Raw genomic sequence first — 19,345 nt, forward strand, 5'->3', positions numbered from 1 at the left:
AAACACTGTTAAGAACTCCAAGGTACTTCAGCTGGGTACCTTGGAGACAAGACATGGTTTGTAAAGAACGAAGGGAAAAGCCCCTTCAGAGAGAGAGAGACTCTATGGAGGGGGCAGGAAGTGTTCCACAGCACGGGGTGTGCCAAGTCCAGATGTGGTCTCCAGATACCTCCAGCAGGCATACGTTTCCACTGAGGGGAGGACAGAGTTGTTTCTCAAGAAGATATTGGGGGTGGGATGCACATTCGTGGGTAGTGGAGGGACAGAGGCAAAGTTTGCCTTACTATCAGGAAGACCATAGAGAAAGGCAGGGAAAGGAAGACGGGACGAGCTGGATCTTGTAATCACTGAAAAAGTTTACGGAGCCCCTTGAGACGTTTGTGTAGGTTTTTTTTTTTTTTTTTTTTTTTTTTTTTTTTTTTTTTGAGTGGTATGGTTGGCGAAGAAGATGTGCGTGCTTTGAGAACCAAGGTCCTCTCTGCATAATGCCATAACTCCAAACTCGTGGGACAAGCAGGGTGAGGATCACTAGCAGTACGCTACGCGTAGATGTCGAGTCCGCTTCCCAAACTGCATCTTTCTCCGGTTCATCATTGCGCAAGGAGCCAAAGGCTGCCTGGCAGGATGCACCGGTCCGGCCCAGGGCTCCCGCCCTAGCTCCAGCTTAGAGCATCAGGTGGGACCTATGGCACAGGCAGAAGAGGCTGAGGGATCTCTCTCGGACCTGCAGCGCATGAACCATCCGATCGGTGGTCCCAGTGCATTTGCAGGTTCCAGTAGAGACAGTCAGCTTGAAGGCAGAACTCCCAGGGCACACGTAGCACCCCTCTGTGCTATGCACTAATCCGGCTTCCAAGGGACAGGCAGCAGGCCTCGGAGAGAGGCCCGGGTCCCCCAGACGTGGCAGTCCGGGCCCCCCACCTCACAGACTACAAGTCCCAGCAGCACCCGCAGCTAGTACCTCCCGCCAAGCCGCGGAGACCCCCGTCGGTCCCAGCCGCGGGGAGTGCGCTGTGCTGGGGCCGAGCCGGGTAGGGAGGCCGGTCCCGCGGGCGGGGGCGGGGCCGGCTCCGCGGCTTCTCCCGCCGCCGCCGCCGCCGCCAAGGGGAGTTTCCAGGAAGTGGCCATATTGGATCCATTCAGCCGCAGCCGCCCGGGCGGAGCGCGTCCCGCAGCCGGCTCATCCCCGCCGCGGCCCCGGCGTTCCCCGCAACCCGCCCGCCCGGTGCGCAGCTCGCCATGGCGGCCACCGACCTGGAACGCGTCTCGGTGAGGCCTGTGGCGCGCAGGGGCACGGGAGGGGGCGCGAGGCGGGCTGTCAGCACCGCGCGGCGGGGCTTCGAACCCCGGGACCCGGGAGCCAACCCCGGGAGGGTGTCTCAGAGTGTTGGGCTTCGCGCGATGTGAGCTCTTTCGCGGGAAGAAGCCAAGATCTGGGCTGATCGGGGCAGGTGTGAAGACAAGACTCGTGTCCAGAGGGGAGGATCCCGGACGCCCCCGACTCTTCTCTCCCAGGGTGTTCCTGCACCTCTGGGGACTTGCCTTTGCCGCGCAGGTGCTGTTATCTGCGTGCAAAGAGTGAGGATGCAGCCCCAGGGATCCAGGGATTTTTCTACCCCCAGCACACACACACACATTCCAGAAAGAGCTCAGGGGAGTTGCAGACTTTGGGTTGGAAGAACCCAGGCTCGCTGCTCATCTCCTCCACTGCCCTCCCGGGAACCTGGATCCTGGGTGCGACTCCAGACAGGTCCAGGGCCTCAGTGGTAGGCTCTGGCTCTGCGGCAGCCATTCCCAGGAGCTGAAGTGATTCCAGATCCAAACCATTGAGTGTTTGTTTGGGCCCCAGCCTGGACCTGCCTCTCTCTAGGCTGACGCCCCTTGGTGGTCCTAAGAGGGGGTGTCTGTGGACTTGAGCCAGGCTATAGCATGCGGAGGGGGCCTTTTGGGGGTTGTCTGCACTCTTGGTGTCTAAGGCTGGATTTGGGTGTGTCTGGGAGGCTAGGCTGTGACGGTGAAGGAAGCTGTGTCCTCTTGCCAGCATGTGAGGCCCTGGTCGACTGGAAGGGGAGGAGGGGAAGAGAGGGAGGAGGTGGAGGAGGGCCCAGGGCTGTTGGAGGGAGGGAGAATTCTGAATGTGTGACCGATAACAAATTGGTTCTGGGGCTAAATAAGGGAGCCAGGACTTATGTAATTTTGCTATAAATACTGTCATCTGAATTTATATATGCAAATTTCTTCTTTAATCTGAAAATACATTTGTTGGTCTTTGCGAATATGCATAACAAAGCAGGAGCTCCTGGTTTCATAATGTGTAGACTGTTGTGTTCTGTGCCCCTTGGGGAGGGGGCTGTGTGTCTGTTAAGTAAGTTTGACTTCATGGGGAACAGATGCAGAGGCTGGGCCAAACCAAGGTCCACTTCACTCCCGCGGCTGTAAAATGGAATTTATGTACTGTAGGAAAACAGCTGAGTCCTTATAAACCTGCCTAGTGGATGGAGACCAAAAGGGGTGTGTGTGTGTCTGTCTGTCTGTCTGTCTATCTGCCTGTCTGACGCTGTGTTTTCTGTGCTTAGCTGACCAGAAGGTTGTGTCTGTTCTGTATTGAGGTCAGAGGTTTGTCTAGCAGTTGATCTTGCCGGATGAGAGTATGTGTAAAGCAGCCAGCATCAGTGGCCTGAGAGGATTCCTAGAGATACCACTTGTTGGTCATGGGACCTCTTGCAAGCTGTTTAACCCTCCGTGTTCTCATCTACAGAGTAAGAGAAAAGTGTTATCTGCCTCATAGAGTTGTGTGGATAGTGTCAGGACATGATAAGGACTCAGTAAATACCCAGCTGTGTATGAAATGACTGCAGAAAATGTGTTTGCCTTGGTCGCACCGTGGCCAGAGGTATTCTCAGGGGGTCAGCTGAGCGTCCACCTTGTACAGCTGGGGCTTGGGAAGACCTTGCCTCTGTTTGCTTATGGATCACTTCTGTGGGAAGTCTTCATATTATCCCCATACTGAGCCAAAGCACAGAGCGGGGACTCAAGTTCAGCTACGACTGGAATCTTGGGGCCTTGATGGTTGTGCCAGAGGGATGGACGCCTTCCCCGCCCTCTGTGCTCTGTGCTGTCAGCCTCCTGGGAGGACTCAGATGGAACTGAATTTGGGTGGAGATGTTGGGTGGAGTTTGGCTGGAATTTAGAAGTCTGGTCTCTTTCGTCCCTTCCTTATCATCCTGGGAAGGTAATTTCCTCTCTTATCATGTGCTAAGCCATACTGATTCCTTACAGAGTTTTTTGGGGTTTTTTTGACAGTTAACTGTAGTTTTTGGCTTATTGGAGACACGCTGGATATTTTGCCAGCTGCAAGGTTTGGTGGCACGATTGGCAGGTGTCCACTGCCCCTCTGGTTTGTGCAAAGGTGGGCTTCAGATAACCTGCAAACTGTCTTAGACTGGAGTCTACAAGAGCACACAGAAAGGTTTGGGCTGTAGTTTGGGGTAGAGAGCTTACTTAACTTGTGTAGGAAGCCCGGGGTTCAACCACCCAAGCTGCCTAGAATTTAAAATGAACTCACTCAGCAGTGTATATTGAGATGGAGGTGAGTCGGGGTCTCTCTACATAGTTCTGGCTGTCCTGGAACCCACTATGTAGACAAGGCTGGCGTTGAACTCACAGAGATCCACCCGCCTCTGTCTCCCAAGTGCTGGGACTAAAAGCATGCACAACCACGCCTGTGTGTTGGTATTTTGACTTACCCTTATCAGCATGGTAGATACACCATAGGCCTATATTATATTTTATTTTTTTGTTGTGTGTATGTAAGTATGTATGTATGTGGGTGTGCTTGTGTGATGGTATGCGTGTGGAGGTCGAAGGTCAACTTTCAAGTCTTTCATCATATGGGTCCTGAAAATGGAATTTTGGCTGTCAGGTTTGACAGCTGATGCCATCTTGCTGGCCCCATATCTCTGACTGGGTCCTGCTCAGCCTTAGGTCAGCTCAGATGGCTGTTGTATATGTCTGCAGGATCAACCCTCAGCAGGTTCTGTCATCTCTTGTCTTCCTTGGGTCATCAGACACCTGGCACACTTTTGGGGTCCCTCTCTTCTTAGACTCTGACTCTGAGAATCACTCTCCTCCAACCTTGACCAGCTCCTGTGACTCCTGTCTGCATCTAATGGAACAAGGTTCAGACTCCTAGGTGAGGGACCCTGTAGGTTCTGGGCAAAGTGAGGATGTGCGGGGGAGAGGGGAGAAACGTGAAGCAGCCTCATCCTTGGCTTTCTTCCCAGCCAGTCGCTCCCTCGCCCCCATCTCCGCTTTATCCTCAGCACCATCTGTTACATCCGTTGTCACCCTGTAATCTTGACACATCCCCAAAAAGCATGCTATCCAAGGAGTGCCTATTTTGTCCTGAAGCTAGATGCGGGAAGCAGGCTTCTCACCCCAGTGTGGCTCAAGGGCCCTGTTCCCTGGGCTCTCCCTATCCTGTGAAAATGACCTCGGCGAGACTTTCTGGGCAGAAATGATAGCTGAGAAAAAGGTGTCTGTGGAGCCCCCAGTGCCTAGCATTGAGGGGTCACATGTGAATGCCACAGGCAAAGCCACGGCTCCACACCTTTCTCCAGGAGCTAGGGTTGTCTTTTCTTCCTCCCTTCCCTACCTAACAAACTAAGGACCAACCTTACTGGGACCTTATGGAATGGATTGGAGCTGTGAGTCTGGAGGGGGGTTGATGACCCAAGGCAGCATCCAACTGCGAACTGTTTGGGACAGGAAGAAAGACAATGGCAAGAGACTGGCCACAGAGCCAAGGAGGATAAGCAGAGGAGGAGAACTCAGGACTTGTCCAAAAGCTTTGGGTGGGCAGTGGATGTTTTGTGGTCCATCGTCTTTTTGCTGTCAGCAGGCTGAGATTGGGTGAGGAAGCAGAGTTTGGTTGCTGGTCATTCAACCATGGGCCCAGTGCCCAAATACTAGCTCCCACCTGAGTGCCTCTTGAGGTGATAGACTTTCCAGCCCTAGGATGAAATAGGGAGTGGTCTGTGTTTGGGACAGTAACTCCTGGATGTCTTTGTGACTGAAGCCCAGCTTGCTTGCGGCCATGCCCCAGAGCAAAGAAGCAAGGAGCAGCTGGCCTCCAGGTGTCTCTCAGGGCCTCTCCAGTTTCCTGCTTCCAGTTGCCTTTAGGGTTTTGAGACCCTCCCCACCCCCATCTTATAATGCTCTAGCTTTGTGGATAACCAGATGTGGAGCTGGTTGGGGGAACGGGGGGGACAGGGGTGGGGTGGGATGGGGGAATGGGACACATCTGCTTGAAGAGTGGGTTGCTCTATTAGCGTCCATAGGCGTTGTGTTCATCCTCAGGGCGCATGTGGGGAAGCCTAGCTGGGAGGAGGCCACAGAGGACAGGGTCGGGAGTTTCTGGGCAGTAACTACTATTAGCATCAAGACCTCAGAAATCCGTGACATCACTTAGGCGGGACCCGCAGACCCGTTGCCAAGGCAACAGCCGCCATATTCCCAGAATCCACTTGCCTCACCTCCACCTTTACCTGGGTTACATCATTACCCATATATATATAAAGAAAGCTCCCCTCATCTCTTTTTCTCTTCCCCCCTTCTCTTTCGGCTGCCACCTTGCCCTCCCCCCTCCAATAAACCTCTTACACGTGGAACCGTTTTGGCCTGGTGTCCTGTGTTCAGCCATGATTCTAACACATCAACTGCAGTTGTCTTTTTTGCTTGCCTTGAATTGGATATTCATTCCTAGGATGAGGAGCTTCCGGGAACATAGTAGGCTTTATGAACCAAGTTAGAGGGACAGAGTCAGAGGGGGTGTCCATCTCTGATCATGATCTCTGACTGTTCCCAGAGGGATCCTCTGGGTGTGGGCCACTGGGAACCTGGGCTTTCGGGGGGACTGTGGGACAGACCCAGAATTCTCCTCAGGGACAAAGAAGACCCTTTGCCTGCTGTTGGGGTGAATGGATAGCAGAGATGCATAGCTGTTCCTCCGTATCTGCCTCTGGCCATGTTGGTGTAAGGGCACCCCTCTGGAACCTGACAGCATCATCATCCAGCCTGAGGTGGTAAACAAAGCAGGGAGATTTTGGAATCCACACTCCCCCCTTCTAAGGCCGGTGTTTCATTCACAAGGAAATGCTGCCTCCTTCTTTGAATGGTTGGACCACTTCTGGATGAGCACATTGGCAGACAGCGGTGGCTGCCCCTAGAGTCAGTCTCTAGCCAAGTGGAAAACTGGAGAGGCTGTGCCTTCTGCAGCAGAGCACCCCCTATGTGCTGACATTTCCTCCTCCTCCTCCAGCAACACATGGAAACCTGAGAATGTGTCTGTGTCCCTGGCCTCAGTGGCAGGTGGCAGGGACGGGCATGGGCTCAGGAACTCTGCTCTTTTGTTTCTGGAAAACCCGTTTTGGTAGGTGTGTCAATCAAACCATCCCTAGTTGACGCGCTACAGCCTGGCTGTGGGAAGATGAGAAAGTGTTCTGGACAGAGAAGCACAAGACCAAGTTCTGGGCCTGGGAGAACCTGGACTGCTGGCCCAGCAGCCCTCCTCATTGTTAACCATGTGGGCACCATGGTGGCACTGTGAAGGTTGATCTGGGTTTGAGGTCACCCCCCCCCCAGGTCTTCTGTCTTGTAGAAGAGAGACGCTGCAGCCCAGGTGTCCTGGACTGGGGACAGGTGCTCCCTGTTTCTGTTCTCCTCAGGCCCAGGATGACAGCTTCTCTGGCTTTGCTCTCTCCCATATGACCTTTTAGTTATTTCCCGTGACCTCTGACCTGGGTTTAGAGGCTTGCTTGGAATCCTGGGACCAGAGCCTAAGCCGTTCCTGGGAACATTCCTAGAATTCCTCTTGGGCTCAAGGACAGTTGTGCTCAACACCACAGTTCTGGCCTGAGGCCTCTGCTCTGGCTATTTTTAAGGCCTAGACTTGCTTGGGAGTAGCTGAAGCCACTTGGTGCCAGGAACATGGGTGGAGAAGGCTCCCAGTGGTACAGTGACTCCTGAGGAGTGGGCTTTCTGTCCAACTGTCAGGGTGTACCCGACGATGCCTTGAGATGAACAAGAGGGTAAACCATTCTGAATTTTAAACCCTAAGATAGTCTAGGGGGCCAGCCGATGCTAGGCACAGGAGCTAGGGAACAGATGTGTTCAGAGACCACGGCGCTAGAAAAGCGTGTGGAAGACCTGGCGTGTGGAAGACAGACCTGGCATTAGGGAGCTAGCTGCTTAGCACCCAGGAACTCAGGAACCATATTTCCTAGATGGGTGTGGGGGGGGGGGTCTGCTTTGATTCCATTCCCACCACCAGCATAGTTTGGGGTTCTTTATTCACCTGCAGCTCCGCCAGTCTTGCTGGTGTGGGTACTTCAGCAGATTTCCAGTCTCTGAAGATAGTCTGCTTTTGTGTGGGGGCAAGCCGTGAGGCCCGACTTCTCCCTAGATGCCACCTCCATTCTTGGTAAAACAGACGGTTCCTCATGTCTGACAATTAGGGCTGATCCCGGGGGTTCAGAAAGCGCAGTTCCGGACCAGGACAGGGATGTCCCAGTTACCCACTGGGCTGTATAATGAGCAAGGCCCTCTGCTTTGTTCTGCATGGCCAGGCAGGAAAGATTGCACTTTCTTAGTTTGGTTGCTTTCTCTGATGTGCCAAAGAAAGGATGACGTGGAGAGCCTTGCCTTTGCTCAGGATCCAAGAGCTCGTTAGTGATTACCGAGGGGATCTTGGCCATGTGCAAATCTTACTGTGTGCAGATCTCCAAGGTGCCAACTGTCTCTGTTCAGGGGGATTTTCAAAGATGTTTAGAGCCCCTAGTGAGCACCCTAAATTGCTAGATATGAAAGGGGCCAGAGTCAGCAAGATCTACCCCTGTCTAGGGCCTGCCAACCTAAAGGCTTGTCCTTGTGGAAGAGTACCTATGCCTCCATGCATCCAGAATGGAGTGGACACATCATTTCCCCAGATCTTTCCTCCAGACTAGTCTGCCAGACAGTAATGTCCTTGGTCCAGATACCTTCTCCTAAGTGCCAAGCCCTCTGTCGGGCCCGGTATTCTCTTTTTCTTTTGGTTTTATTTCCTTTTTCCTTTTCATGTTTCCCTTTTGAGACAGGATCTCACGTAGTCCAGGCTGTCCTCAAGCTTGCTAAGTACCTAGAGATAGATAGCATTGAATTCCTCAAGCTTGCTAAGTACCTAGAGATAGCATTGAATTCCTCAAGCTTGCTAAGTACCTAGAGATAGCATTGAATTCCTCAAGCTTGCTAAGTACCTAGAGATAGCATTGAATTCCTGATTCTTCTGTGTGTCCGGTGCTGAGACTACAGGTGCGTGCCATCATCCCTAGTTTATGCTTAATGTTCACATCTTTCTATTCTTTTCACTTGGTTTTGTTTGAGGGAGGCACTAAGGATAGAAATTGGGGCCTGATCCGATGGTTAGGAAAGTGCTCTACCACTGAGCTACATCCATAGCCCTTGGTAATCCAGGCTGGCCTTGATCCTTCTGCCCTAGCCTCTTTAGCATTTGCTAATGGCGTGTGACAACCAAGCTGACTTGTTTGTAGATCTTCTTGTTGTTGTTGTTTTCAGACAGGGTTTCTCTGTGTAGCTAGCCCTGGCTATCCTAGAACTCATTTTGTAGGCCAGGCTGTTCTCAGTTTACAGAAATCCAACCGCCTCTGCCTTCTGAATGCTGGGATTAAAGGCATGAGCCACCAGCACTTGGCTTATTTGTGTTTGAGACAGTCTCTCTCTGCTGTTCAGGCTAACTTTGAACTCCTGATCCTTCTGCCGTGGCCTCCCTGACATTGGGATTGTATGTATGTGTTGCCATGGCCTCCCCCTGTTGTATTCTCACAGTTGACTGCAATCTAGCCCTGTGGCAACTCTGGACTATGTCTGAGCATGGACTCTACCATTTCCTCCTCTTTCTGGAAGTTGCGGGTCTTTCAACCAGAGTATTGCGGCCAGAAGTGTGAGTTTCCCAATCATGTTGTCGCTGGTCAGATACTGAGCAGTGTGGCCTCCTGTCTGTGACTATCTCACAGTGCCTCAGTGGTCTCATCTGTACAGTGAAAACCACACTTCAGCCAACCCCACGGAAGCTGCTGTGTGGAGTAAGATAGAAGGTGTATATTTCAGAACTTGTGTTAGCCGTAACTGTGGTTATTATCATCGGCATTGATCCTCTTTGGCATTTATGGTGTCTTCCTGGCCTCTATGGCACTTGAGTTTAGAACAAGCTTGGGGTCGAGGATGTAGTGCCCTCACCTTCTCACTGTCCCAGTGCCTGCCACGCAGCAGACGTGTCCACTGTTGACAGGCTGGGATGGACTGGGAGCCTTCCAAGTGCAGCAGAAGCAGAATGTGTTGGCCAAAGGTTTGTTGTGCTCTCCATCCCTGCTGGGCTGCTTAGTGCCGCTGCCTCCGGCCGCACAGGGTGGGAAATGCTAAGTGAGAGACAGTAGCGCTTTGGGGGTTTAGTTCATACACAGGGGTTCTGAGCGGTGGCTGGTGACCTCCATTCTTCTCTGAGCCTGTAAATTCAATGCCCGGCCTTCTTTGCCCCTTCTTGAAGTTTCCGGAGTCTCTCCAAACTCTCCTGTCCCTGTGCATGCCTTGTTCCATGGAGACTAGAAGTCAAGGCTTCTTCAACTGCAGTGCTAAGGTTCTACTCTGCTGGAGTATAGGCCGGGCATGTAGGAGGTAGGGCACACGGGAGCTCTGTAATTGCTCTGACATGTTCTTGGCTGGGCTCTTTCAAGAGGTGGCTTTAGTCTTAGGCTAGCTCCCCAGATGTTCATAAAGGCCTCCCTGAGCCACTTCCTGTGGCATCATGCTGACTGGCTATCACCAAATGGCAGGGCTGTAACCCAGCAGGAGACCTGATATTCTATCTGAGCCCTGGCCACCATATCATGTAGGGGACACCTTGGTTGTTACCAGTTCTTCCTGTGCTATGACTGCTCAGGCTAGCGAACATCTGAGAGAAGGGCGACACTCTGCAGTAAGTAGGACATTTTGGGTCACGAGTTAGTGATGCCAAATGTGTGATCAGGAAAGCCAGCATTAGTGAGACTCATCCCTCAATAAAGCCAGAAGGTCACATCAGCCTCCTAAGAACAGAGAAGGACACTGTCCCTGTTAAGGCCATAGCCATGTTTCTCTCTGCATAGGGGCAACCAGAGATGCCACCCACTCTGGTTCTTGATGGACCTGGGAGGATACAGTGCAGCTTTGGCAATAACTTGGGGGTGATAATCTCTTTGCCCTCTACACCTTCCATAGAGAGAGCCATGTTGTGTAAGGGAAGGGCAGGCAAGGCTGCTAAAGCCTCAATGGGGAGCCTCTAGAGCTCAGAATTGTAAGAAAGCTGGGGGAAGTGAGAACTAGGCTGGCCTGCTCTCTCTCTCTCTCTCTCTCTCTCTCTCTCTCTCTCTCTCTCTCTCTCTCTCTCCCTTCCTCTCTCTTCCTCTCTCTCCCTCCCTCTCGCTCTCTCTCCTCTACTTTCTCTCTTTTTCTCTCTCTTTCATGTCCTCTGCTGAGGAGTGTGTGTGTGTGTGTGTGTGTGTATGTTTCCAGACACAGCTGACTTGGTCAGTTTGGGCGGCAGACTCCAGGATGTTGGATTGCATCCTGATTGTGTCACTCTTGGAACAGGAGCACGAACAAATGCGCAGCCTTCTCTGCAAGCACAGCACAGCACAGCCTTCAATCTTAGAGATTTTCATTCTCACCTAACAATAAGCTTTAGACTGTTCTGTCCTGCATTTGATCCGCAGGCTGCCACAAGCAGGAAGGAAGACTGAATAATGAAGTCCTGTGTGAGGTGGGCAGGCGACACTTCTTGTGTGGCAGGAATTGAAGGTGGTGTTCATGAACTTAAAAATGAGCAGTGGTGTCGTGGCCGGAGAGCAGGGGAGGCATAAGGAACATGGCTTCCCCAGCCTTGAGGCAATCTTTCCGAAGTGGAGAGAAGAGGTGGCCAGCCAGGATGCATAAAGTGTTAAGAACTGGTGCAGGGGAAACAGGACCACTGTCTGGGATGGCCTGCTGTGCTGTGTGTGTGTGGGGGGTGGGGGGCAGCTAGGAATAGATGCCAGCAAGAAGACAGAGATGTTGACACATTCCCATCCACCCCCTACCCGAAGAGCCCAGGAATTCAGGAAAGCAGGTGAGCTTTAAAAGGTGGACTTTGTGGCTGAGAGATGGCCCAGTGGGTAAAGGCGCTTGCCGCCAGGGCTGCTGACCTAAAGTCAATCCCTGGAGCCCACAAGGTGGAAGAAGAAAAGTGACAAGCTACCCTGTTACTCCTCCAGGAGCGTTGTCACATGGGCAAGCCCCAAACCCAACAAATAAATAAGTAAATAAATATGTAACTAAATGGATAAATGGAATGAATGTAAAAGAAGGGGGGACCTAGGCACACCTCAGTTGGCAGTATGCTCAGCTAGCATGCCCAAAGCCCTAGGCTTGCTCTCCAGCACCACATAAAACTAGGTACGTCAGCAAGTGCCCGTGATTCCAGCCCTGGGAGATGGAGGCAAGAGACGTAGAAGTTCAGTGCCATTCTTGGCACAGCAAGTTCAAAACCAGCTTGAGACTGTCTCAAAAGAAAACCAAACACCCTCCTACCCCCCAACACACACACACACACACACACACACACACACACACACACACACACAGAGAGAGAAATTTAGAAGTAACCAGTGGGGCTGGAATTGAGCCTGGTGGAATGCCAGGCAGAAGAGTCAGGGGAAGGTCAGAAGTATCTGTATTGCTTCTGATGTGGGTACCAAGAAAGGAAAGCTGCCTGGTGGGCCTTTGCAGGTTATATATGCAGCCCTAAGGGGACTTGTCCTGAGTGGGGAGATTGGGACACAATGCCCTGGGGACGGCAGTAAGGAGAATGGTCATGAAAAATAAGTACCAACAAGAGTCTTTGGAGAAAACAGGTTTACGGTAAACTTGGCTTATTTGAAATGGGTAAAAAGGTCACATAAAATCTAGGATGCTTGTAGACATAGTTTGGCATGATTGGTACAGGTGTAAATACCCTAAGGCGGGTTGGGTTTTTGTGCCAGAGGCCAGACTGGCTAGAGAGGTACAAGCCAAAGGCAGCAGGGTGTGGCTGCAGAGGGTGGGTGTCCAGGTGCTGAGGAGGCTCTTGGGTGGCAGGAGCCACATGGCTGTCTGTCTGTTCCTGACTCCTTTGCCCACTGTGTTGTGTCCACATTTATAAAATGGTTGCCATGACACTGCTGAGGGCTCCACTTTGGGGCTGTGGACATGGGAGACTGAAGAATGCCTGTGCATCTTCCTGGCCCTGGTGGTGGGTAGGGCATAGGCACTGAGAAAGAAAGAGGCATGGTTCTGCCCAACACGGAGCCATGTGGGCCTGGGAAACTGTTCTCAGGGCGACATCTACTCCCACTCCCAGGGAAGCCAGAGCAAGTATCCACATAGGTGAGTCCAGCTGTGACTCTGTCTTTGGGACTCATGGTTTCTCGTAGTAGTGGTATGGACCAAATCCAGTGGTTCCTGCACTCTTAGGGCCTGTTGCCCTCATCTCCGCTGAGGTCAGACCTCCACATTCTCTCCCAGAATCTTCTTTTTAAACAGCCCTGGCTTCAGTAAGGTTGGGGATCTCAGAGCCTGATGTCTCCAGAGACCACCACTGAGAAGGAAGCAGAAGACTGCTGGAGCCCCAGTTCTGGCTCCGTCCTTAGGAGTCTCGGTTCTGCCAGCTAGGTCCCCGCAGGAACTCTGTTGGATGCCTGAGCAGTGGAAGCAGCCACAGAGGAGATCCAGCCCAGCCTGACAGGAGAGCCCTCTGATGCACTCAGTTAGCAGGGGCTGGGAAAGAAAGGCCTATGAGGGAGTGGTAACATTCCCACCTCCCTCAGAACTGCCTCCTGGAATATACTCTCCAACCTGGGCCTCTTGGGCTTTTTTAGATTCAGAGGAGGGCCGGGGATCTAGCTCAAGTGCTTACCCAACATGCATAAAGCCCTGGGGTCCCTTGAACCACGTCACCCACGCATGGGGTGCATGCAGGTGGTGGAAGCAGAGATTGGAAGCTGAATGTCACTCTTGGCTATGTCGCAGGTTCAAGGCTATCTTGGACTACATGAGTTCCTTTTTAACGAAAAAGACCAGGGAGCTGGGTGTGGTGGCACACACTCATCATCTGAACACTTTGGAGACCAGACAGTGGGATAGCAAGTTCAAAGCCACCCTGTCTCCAAAGTGTGTGTGTGTGTGTGTGTGTGTGTGTACTCAGGGGCCCCTCTGTGGGAATGTGGCATGGAGATGGAATCCTGGACACTTCAAGGTGTGTCCTGGGCTGTACCAAGAACACAGGGCTAGCCTCACATAGACACGTCTTTTCCTGGGGGCTCACTGTCTTGCTGTGCTTTTCTTGGCAGAACGCAGAGCCTGAGTCCCGGAGCCTGTCCCTGGGCGGCCATGTTGGGTTTGACAGCCTCCCTGACCAGCTGGTCAGCAAGTCAGTCACTCAGGGCTTCAGCTTCAACATACTCTGTGTGGGTAAGTGACTTGGCCAGCGGCAGAAATGGACGAGACTTCTTGGAGCGGGTGCTCTGCTGTGCTGGCCACCTATCGGGCTGGGGCTGGGGCGGGGGCTGGGACGGGGGCTGGGACGGGGGCTGGGGCTTGGGGATCCCGAGCAGAGAGATATTGGGTCTAGGCTTTAGTTTTGCCTCTGCCAGGGTCAAGAATGGGATTAGATCCAGGATCTGACTCAAGAGTTGCTACAAAGAGGAAACAGAAGTGAGCCTATGAAAGTGCTGCCTAAACACTAAAAATGGGTGTTTCTCATCAGAGAGCCACAGTCACTAGTTTATTCATTTCTTTTTTTTTTTTTTAACTTTATTTCATTTAATGAACGAGTGTTCTGCTGCATATACATCTGCCTGCCTGAAGAGGGCATCATATCCCCCATAGATGGTTGTGAGCCACCATGTGGTTGCTGGGAATTGAACTCATGACCTCTGGAAGAGCAGCCAGTGCTCTTAACTGCTGAGCCATCTCACCAGCCACAGTTCATTCATTTCTTTAAAAAAAAAAAAAATTCAGCTGCTCCTATAGAGGACCCGGGTTCAATTCCCTACACCTATATGGCATCTCACACCTGTCATTAACTTCAGTTCCAGGGGATCCATGGTAGCAGGCATGCATGTGGTACACATATCTGTGCATGCAGGCAAAATACCCATACACATAAGATAAATCTTTTTTTTAAAGATTTTATTTATGTATATGAGTACACTGTAGCTGTACAGATGGTTGTGAGCCTTCATGTGGTTGCTGGGAATTGAACTCAGGACCTCTGCTTGCTCCGGCCCATAGATTTATTTATTATTATATTTAAGTACACTGTAGTTATCTTCAGACACACCAGAAGAGGGCGTCAGATCTCATTGCAGATGGTTGTGAGCCACCATGTGGTTGCTGGGATTTGAACTCAGAGGACCTTTGGAAGAGCGGTCTGTGCTCTGAACTGCTGAACCATCTCTCCAGCCCCATAAAATAAATCTTAATAAAATAAATAAAATTTAAAAATTTTATAAGGCTGCAGAGATGAGCCAGTGGTCAGGAGCCCTTGCTGCTTCCCAGAGGACTGGACATCTGCTCCCAGCACCGACGTCACATGGCTCACCACTGCCTATAGCTCAAGTTCCGAGGAACCTGACAGCTCTTTCTGGCTTCCCTAGGCAACTTCACATGCACACATAAAGAAAAATAAATCTTTAAAGAATGTCTCCTTCTTACCATGTGGCAAGCAGACAGTGGTAAGCCAGACCCTGCTCTGACACCAGAACACAGAGGACATCTCTAATACACTTTGGAGCAAACAGAACCTGATGGGGGTGGGAGCAGGGTTCCATGTGTCCAAGGCACAGACTCTGCAAGGCCCTCTGCAGGTGTCCCTTGGGAAGGAGAACATGTGGACCTGAGGCTGCCCAGGGACCAGCAACTGATAGTTTCAGGTCCTGCTCCTGTGGACCCATGACTGCCTTGGCCTAAGAAGGATGAAGCCCAGTACAGGCTATGTGTTTTGTGACTAGGTCCAGCATACAGTGGACTCTCCATAGCCTGATGCTGCCTTTTCCCTACTCCTGGGGAAATGTCACATACCCTGCACAGTTATGTCTTACATCAAAGGCTTCCTTTATGACTCTTCCTTCTGAATATTTTTTTCTTTCCCTTCCTTCCTTCTCCTATTTTTTTAAAAAACACATTTATTCATTTTATTTGTGGAGCCCTTGACAGGGCAAGTTGAGAAGTAGAACAGTTGTTTCTCTCCTCCTATCATGTGAGTTATCAGGCCTGGCGGCCAGTGTCTTTACCCTCTGAGCCATCTCACAGACCTGGTTTTGTGCGTGTGCGTGTGTGCATGCGTGTGCTGGGATGGAATCCCAGGGCCTTACACATGTCAGGCAAGTACTCCACAACTGAGCTACAACAGAGACCACCAAGGATGGACAATGAGGAGTGGGATAGAGGCTTCCTTCTCTCATTCAAGAGCTACGGGTCTTAGAATCCACCTCACCTAGTTGCCAGCTCGAGACAGCCCCGTTCTGGTCTTAGTATTCACTTTTCTCCCTACCATTCCCCACACCAGGCGAAACTGGGATTGGCAAGTCCACGCTAATGAACACACTCTTCAACACGACCTTTGAGACTGAAGAAGCCAGTCACCATGAAGAGTGTGTGCGCCTGCGGCCTCAGACCTATGACCTCCAAGAGAGTAACGTTCATCTCAAACTGACCATCGTGGATGCTGTGGGCTTTGGCGATCAGATCAATAAGGATGACAGGCAAGAGGCGGGAAGGGCGGGCCCCACCTAGCCTCCACGGTGCTGGCTGACCCCGTCCTAACACTGCTCAAGCGCTTCATGTGTCACACTGCTCCATTATATAGCCCTAAGGTGACCTGGGAAGGCTGCTGGGGGAAGGGCTGAGGTCTTGGGCCATTAGCAGACTCCTTCCTCTGGGAGGCTACAGGAGAAGGGGTCAACCAGCCTTCTCTACCTGATAGGCAAAGCTGTTCCCGGGGAAGAGAGTGGGAAGATCCCGGCTTGGGCTTTGGGCTGCCCTTGCTGTGGCCAGTGTCTGCCTGCTAGGTGATAAAGCTGTCTGTAGTTACAGGCCCATAGTTGACTACATCGACGCGCAGTTTGAAAACTATCTGCAGGAGGAGTTGAAGATCCGCCGTTCCCTCTTTGACTACCATGACACGAGGATCCATGTTTGCCTCTACTTCATCACGCCCACCGGGCACTCCCTGAAGTCCCTGGATCTGGTGACCATGAAGAAACTAGATAGCAAGGTACATGGCCCTCCTTGTCATCTGACCTCTGCCACCTTCCTCTGGAAGGGGGTATGGTGGCTGCATTTGGCTATGCCGTGGTCGGCTTGGTCCTCTCTGGAGTCTTGGTTTTCTGTGGCTGTCATTAAACTTTTCAGAGCCCTGTTCCAGGCTGGGTCTTTCCTTCTCTTTTGGAGTCTTGTCCCTTGTGCCTTGTGAAATGACTTCCTCCTCCTGCTGACCCTCTGCTCAGTGTCCCCTTCCATCTCAGCCTCTTTGTTTGCTCTCTGACATGGCTTCTCCTCAGCTCTCTTCTGAGCTCACTAGGAGAGGAGAATGACGGCTCAGGATTAGATTCTGAATCAGGGCAGAGTGCAGACTCATCGGAGGTCAAGGGAGGTTGGGGTCCTGGAGGACAAGTGTCCCTCATAATGATCTCTCAGCCCTTGTGACTGCCTTTCCATCTCAGGGATTAATTATCACCATGAAAAGTGGGGTAACCTTGGCCCGGGAGAGTTTAAGCCCTTTCCAAAGCTGCTACTCCTGCGTCACCTTACCTGCTTAGTAGGTGGGTAGCTTGGTCACCACTATTGTTTCTGTCAGACCCTGGGCCACCTAAGACCTTCAGAGCATCCTGGGTCCAAGTTGAGTATGTCCAGAGTGACCAAATCGCGGGGCCTTTAGAAACACTACAGTTGTTACAGTTCCGGCCAGCACAGTGGCCGCAGGTGGCTGTAGCTCACTGGGAGCAGCTGGCTTCCTGCTCCCAGTGCTTGTCCACAGTCAGTGACCATTACTTAAAATAACTAACCGACCTGCTGCCCCGTCTCCTGACCTCCACAGGTGAATATAATCCCCATCATTGCCAAGGCTGACACCATCTCCAAGAGCGAGCTCCACAAGTTCAAGATCAAGATCATGGGTGAGCTGGTCAGCAATGGAGTCCAGATCTACCAGTTTCCCACCGACGACGAGGCTGTCGCCGAGATTAATGCAGTCATGAACGTGAGTGGGGGGGTGGGGTGGCAGGGCCTTGCTCAGAGCCAGAGGGCTTAGAGACACCGATCTGAAACGCAGCCCCTGGGAACCCTACTTGCCAGGATGTTATCCTTAGCATCTCCAGCACAGAGAGGCGGGCGTCATATCCCTCCTAGGGATCCTGTGGGCACAGGATTAGAGGCCTTGTTTGTTTATTGGGTTTGCACGAAGGGTGCCCTAGATCTGAGTGTCTCAAGTCCTACTCTGGGTGGCAATGTGTTGCATGAAGGAATGAGGAGCTGCGTGGCCAAGGGTTGGGAATCCGGAAGGAACCAGCTTACCATCTCTGTCAGAGAGTTCTCTTGCTCCTGAGAAGAGCACCCCACAGGCAGGCATACCCAGTTCTCTGTTCTCATGGAACAGTGCTCTGAAAGCTACAGGAAGTCAGCCTCTGACCCCAGAGCCTTGCAAAAGGCTGGGAGGCCCTCTCTAGAGTACAGGGGTGGTAAGAGAGTCTGTCCCTGGTTCTAGCCTAGTGCTCATACACAATTGGATCCCTTTTCAGGCACACCTGCCTTTTGCCGTGGTGGGCAGCACAGAGGAGGTGAAGGTGGGGAATAAGCTGGTTCGAGCACGACAGTACCCTTGGGGTGTGGTGCAGGGTGAGTGTACGGCAAGTGCATCCCCAACTGGGGCCTTGGCTCAGTCTCTTGACCTGCAAGCTGAAGCCACTAACCACTGTCCTGCTAATCCTCTGCCCATCTGCATGGCCACCTCACTTTGTGGAGCTCCCCAGGGCACCTGGCCACTCTTGGGCTGTTCCTCTCCGTCTCCATGCCTACCTCATGCTACCACGAGGCTCCCAACCATTGTCTGTTGTACCCCCACCATCTGCATGTTTGTTCTGCTCTGTGGGACCACCAAGGCTCCCCTGTCTTACCATCCCACGTCCATCTGCACGCCTGCCTGCCTCCTGATGCTTTGGAGCCACCGAGGCACTCGATCACTGCCCCGTTGCCTCCCCACCTCCACCTGCGTGCATGCCCGTCTCATGCTTCTCCTGCCCCTGCTCCTAGTGGAGAATGAGAATCACTGTGACTTCGTGAAGCTGCGGGAGATGCTGATCCGGGTGAACATGGAGGACCTGCGCGAGCAGACCCACAGCCGGCACTACGAGCTCTACCGCCGCTGCAAGTTGGAGGAGATGGGCTTCCAGGACAGTGACGGTGACAGCCAGCCCTTCAGGTCTGCCTTGACTCAGCCCCTCTTGTCACACCAGCACTTGCTGTCTCAGGCCTGGGAGCCTGCAGGCAGAGGCTGGTGGGAGCCCCGAGTCCTCTTGCCCCAGCGTCTACCTGACTGCTCTGACTGCCTCAGTTCTACCTCAGGTCTCTCCTTTGGGTCTCCACAGCCTCCAAGAGACATACGAGGCAAAGAGGAAGGAATTCCTAAGCGAGCTGCAGAGGAAGGAGGAAGAGATGCGACAGATGTTTGTCAACAAAGTGAAGGAGACAGAGCTTGAGCTGAAGGAGAAGGAACGGGAGGTGTGTGCCAGCCTCGGGCAGGGCTGCCAGGGGGGGTGTGGGAGGCAGGCTGGCTGGGGTGGATGGGGGACCTGTCCTGCCCATACCCAGGCGCCTCCCTTTCTCCCAGCTCCATGAGAAGTTTGAGCACCTGAAGCGAATCCACCAGGAGGAGAAGCGCAAGGTAGAGGAGAAGCGCAGGGAGCTGGAAGAGGAGACCAATGCCTTCAACTGCCGGAAGGCGGCCATGGAGGCCCTGCAGTCACAGGCCTTGCATGCCACTTCACAGCAGCCTCTGAGGAAAGACAAGGACAAGAAGAAGTAAGTGGTTTCTCCCTCCCTGGGCTGGCTCCTGACCCCTGGGCTAGACAGACTTCTCTCCACTCCTCTGTCCCTCTCGTTCACCGCCCTCCCACCCCAGCCTCACACTCACCACTCACCCCCAGCCTCACACTCTCCGCTCACCCCCTCCAGCCTCACACTCACT

The 19,345-nt window shown here is 52.6% G+C and overlaps 1 protein-coding gene across 8 annotated transcripts in view; it reads left to right on the plus strand.

Annotated features, from left to right (window-relative positions):
* Window positions 1–962: 962 nt before the first annotated feature.
* Septin8 (septin 8) overlaps window positions 963–19,345 on the plus strand; it is a 29,994-nt gene continuing 11,611 nt past the window's right edge. For 3 of the 8 annotated variants that reach the window (XM_029483809.1, XM_021175614.2, XM_029483811.1), the window contains exons 1-9: window positions 1,102–1,269; window positions 13,452–13,572; window positions 15,671–15,866; window positions 16,192–16,378; window positions 17,201–17,362; window positions 17,901–17,997; window positions 18,412–18,580; window positions 18,747–18,879; window positions 18,989–19,179. In XM_029483809.1, coding sequence (XP_029339669.1) covers window positions 1,240–1,269; window positions 13,452–13,572; window positions 15,671–15,866; window positions 16,192–16,378; window positions 17,201–17,362; window positions 17,901–17,997; window positions 18,412–18,580; window positions 18,747–18,879; window positions 18,989–19,179 — 1,286 coding nt within the window. In that variant the 5' untranslated portion in view covers window positions 1,102–1,239. Of the gene's footprint in view, window positions 1,270–13,451; window positions 13,573–15,670; window positions 15,867–16,191; window positions 16,379–17,200; window positions 17,363–17,900; window positions 17,998–18,411; window positions 18,581–18,746; window positions 18,880–18,988; window positions 19,180–19,345 lie in introns of all 8 variants that reach the window. The other 5 variants (XM_021175617.2, XM_021175615.2, XM_021175613.1 and 2 more) reach the window with 4 other exon arrangements.

The sequence above is a fragment of the Mus caroli genome, chromosome 11 (genome assembly GCF_900094665.2).
Source record: "Mus caroli chromosome 11, CAROLI_EIJ_v1.1, whole genome shotgun sequence".
NCBI classification, from domain to species: domain Eukaryota; kingdom Metazoa; phylum Chordata; class Mammalia; order Rodentia; family Muridae; genus Mus; species Mus caroli.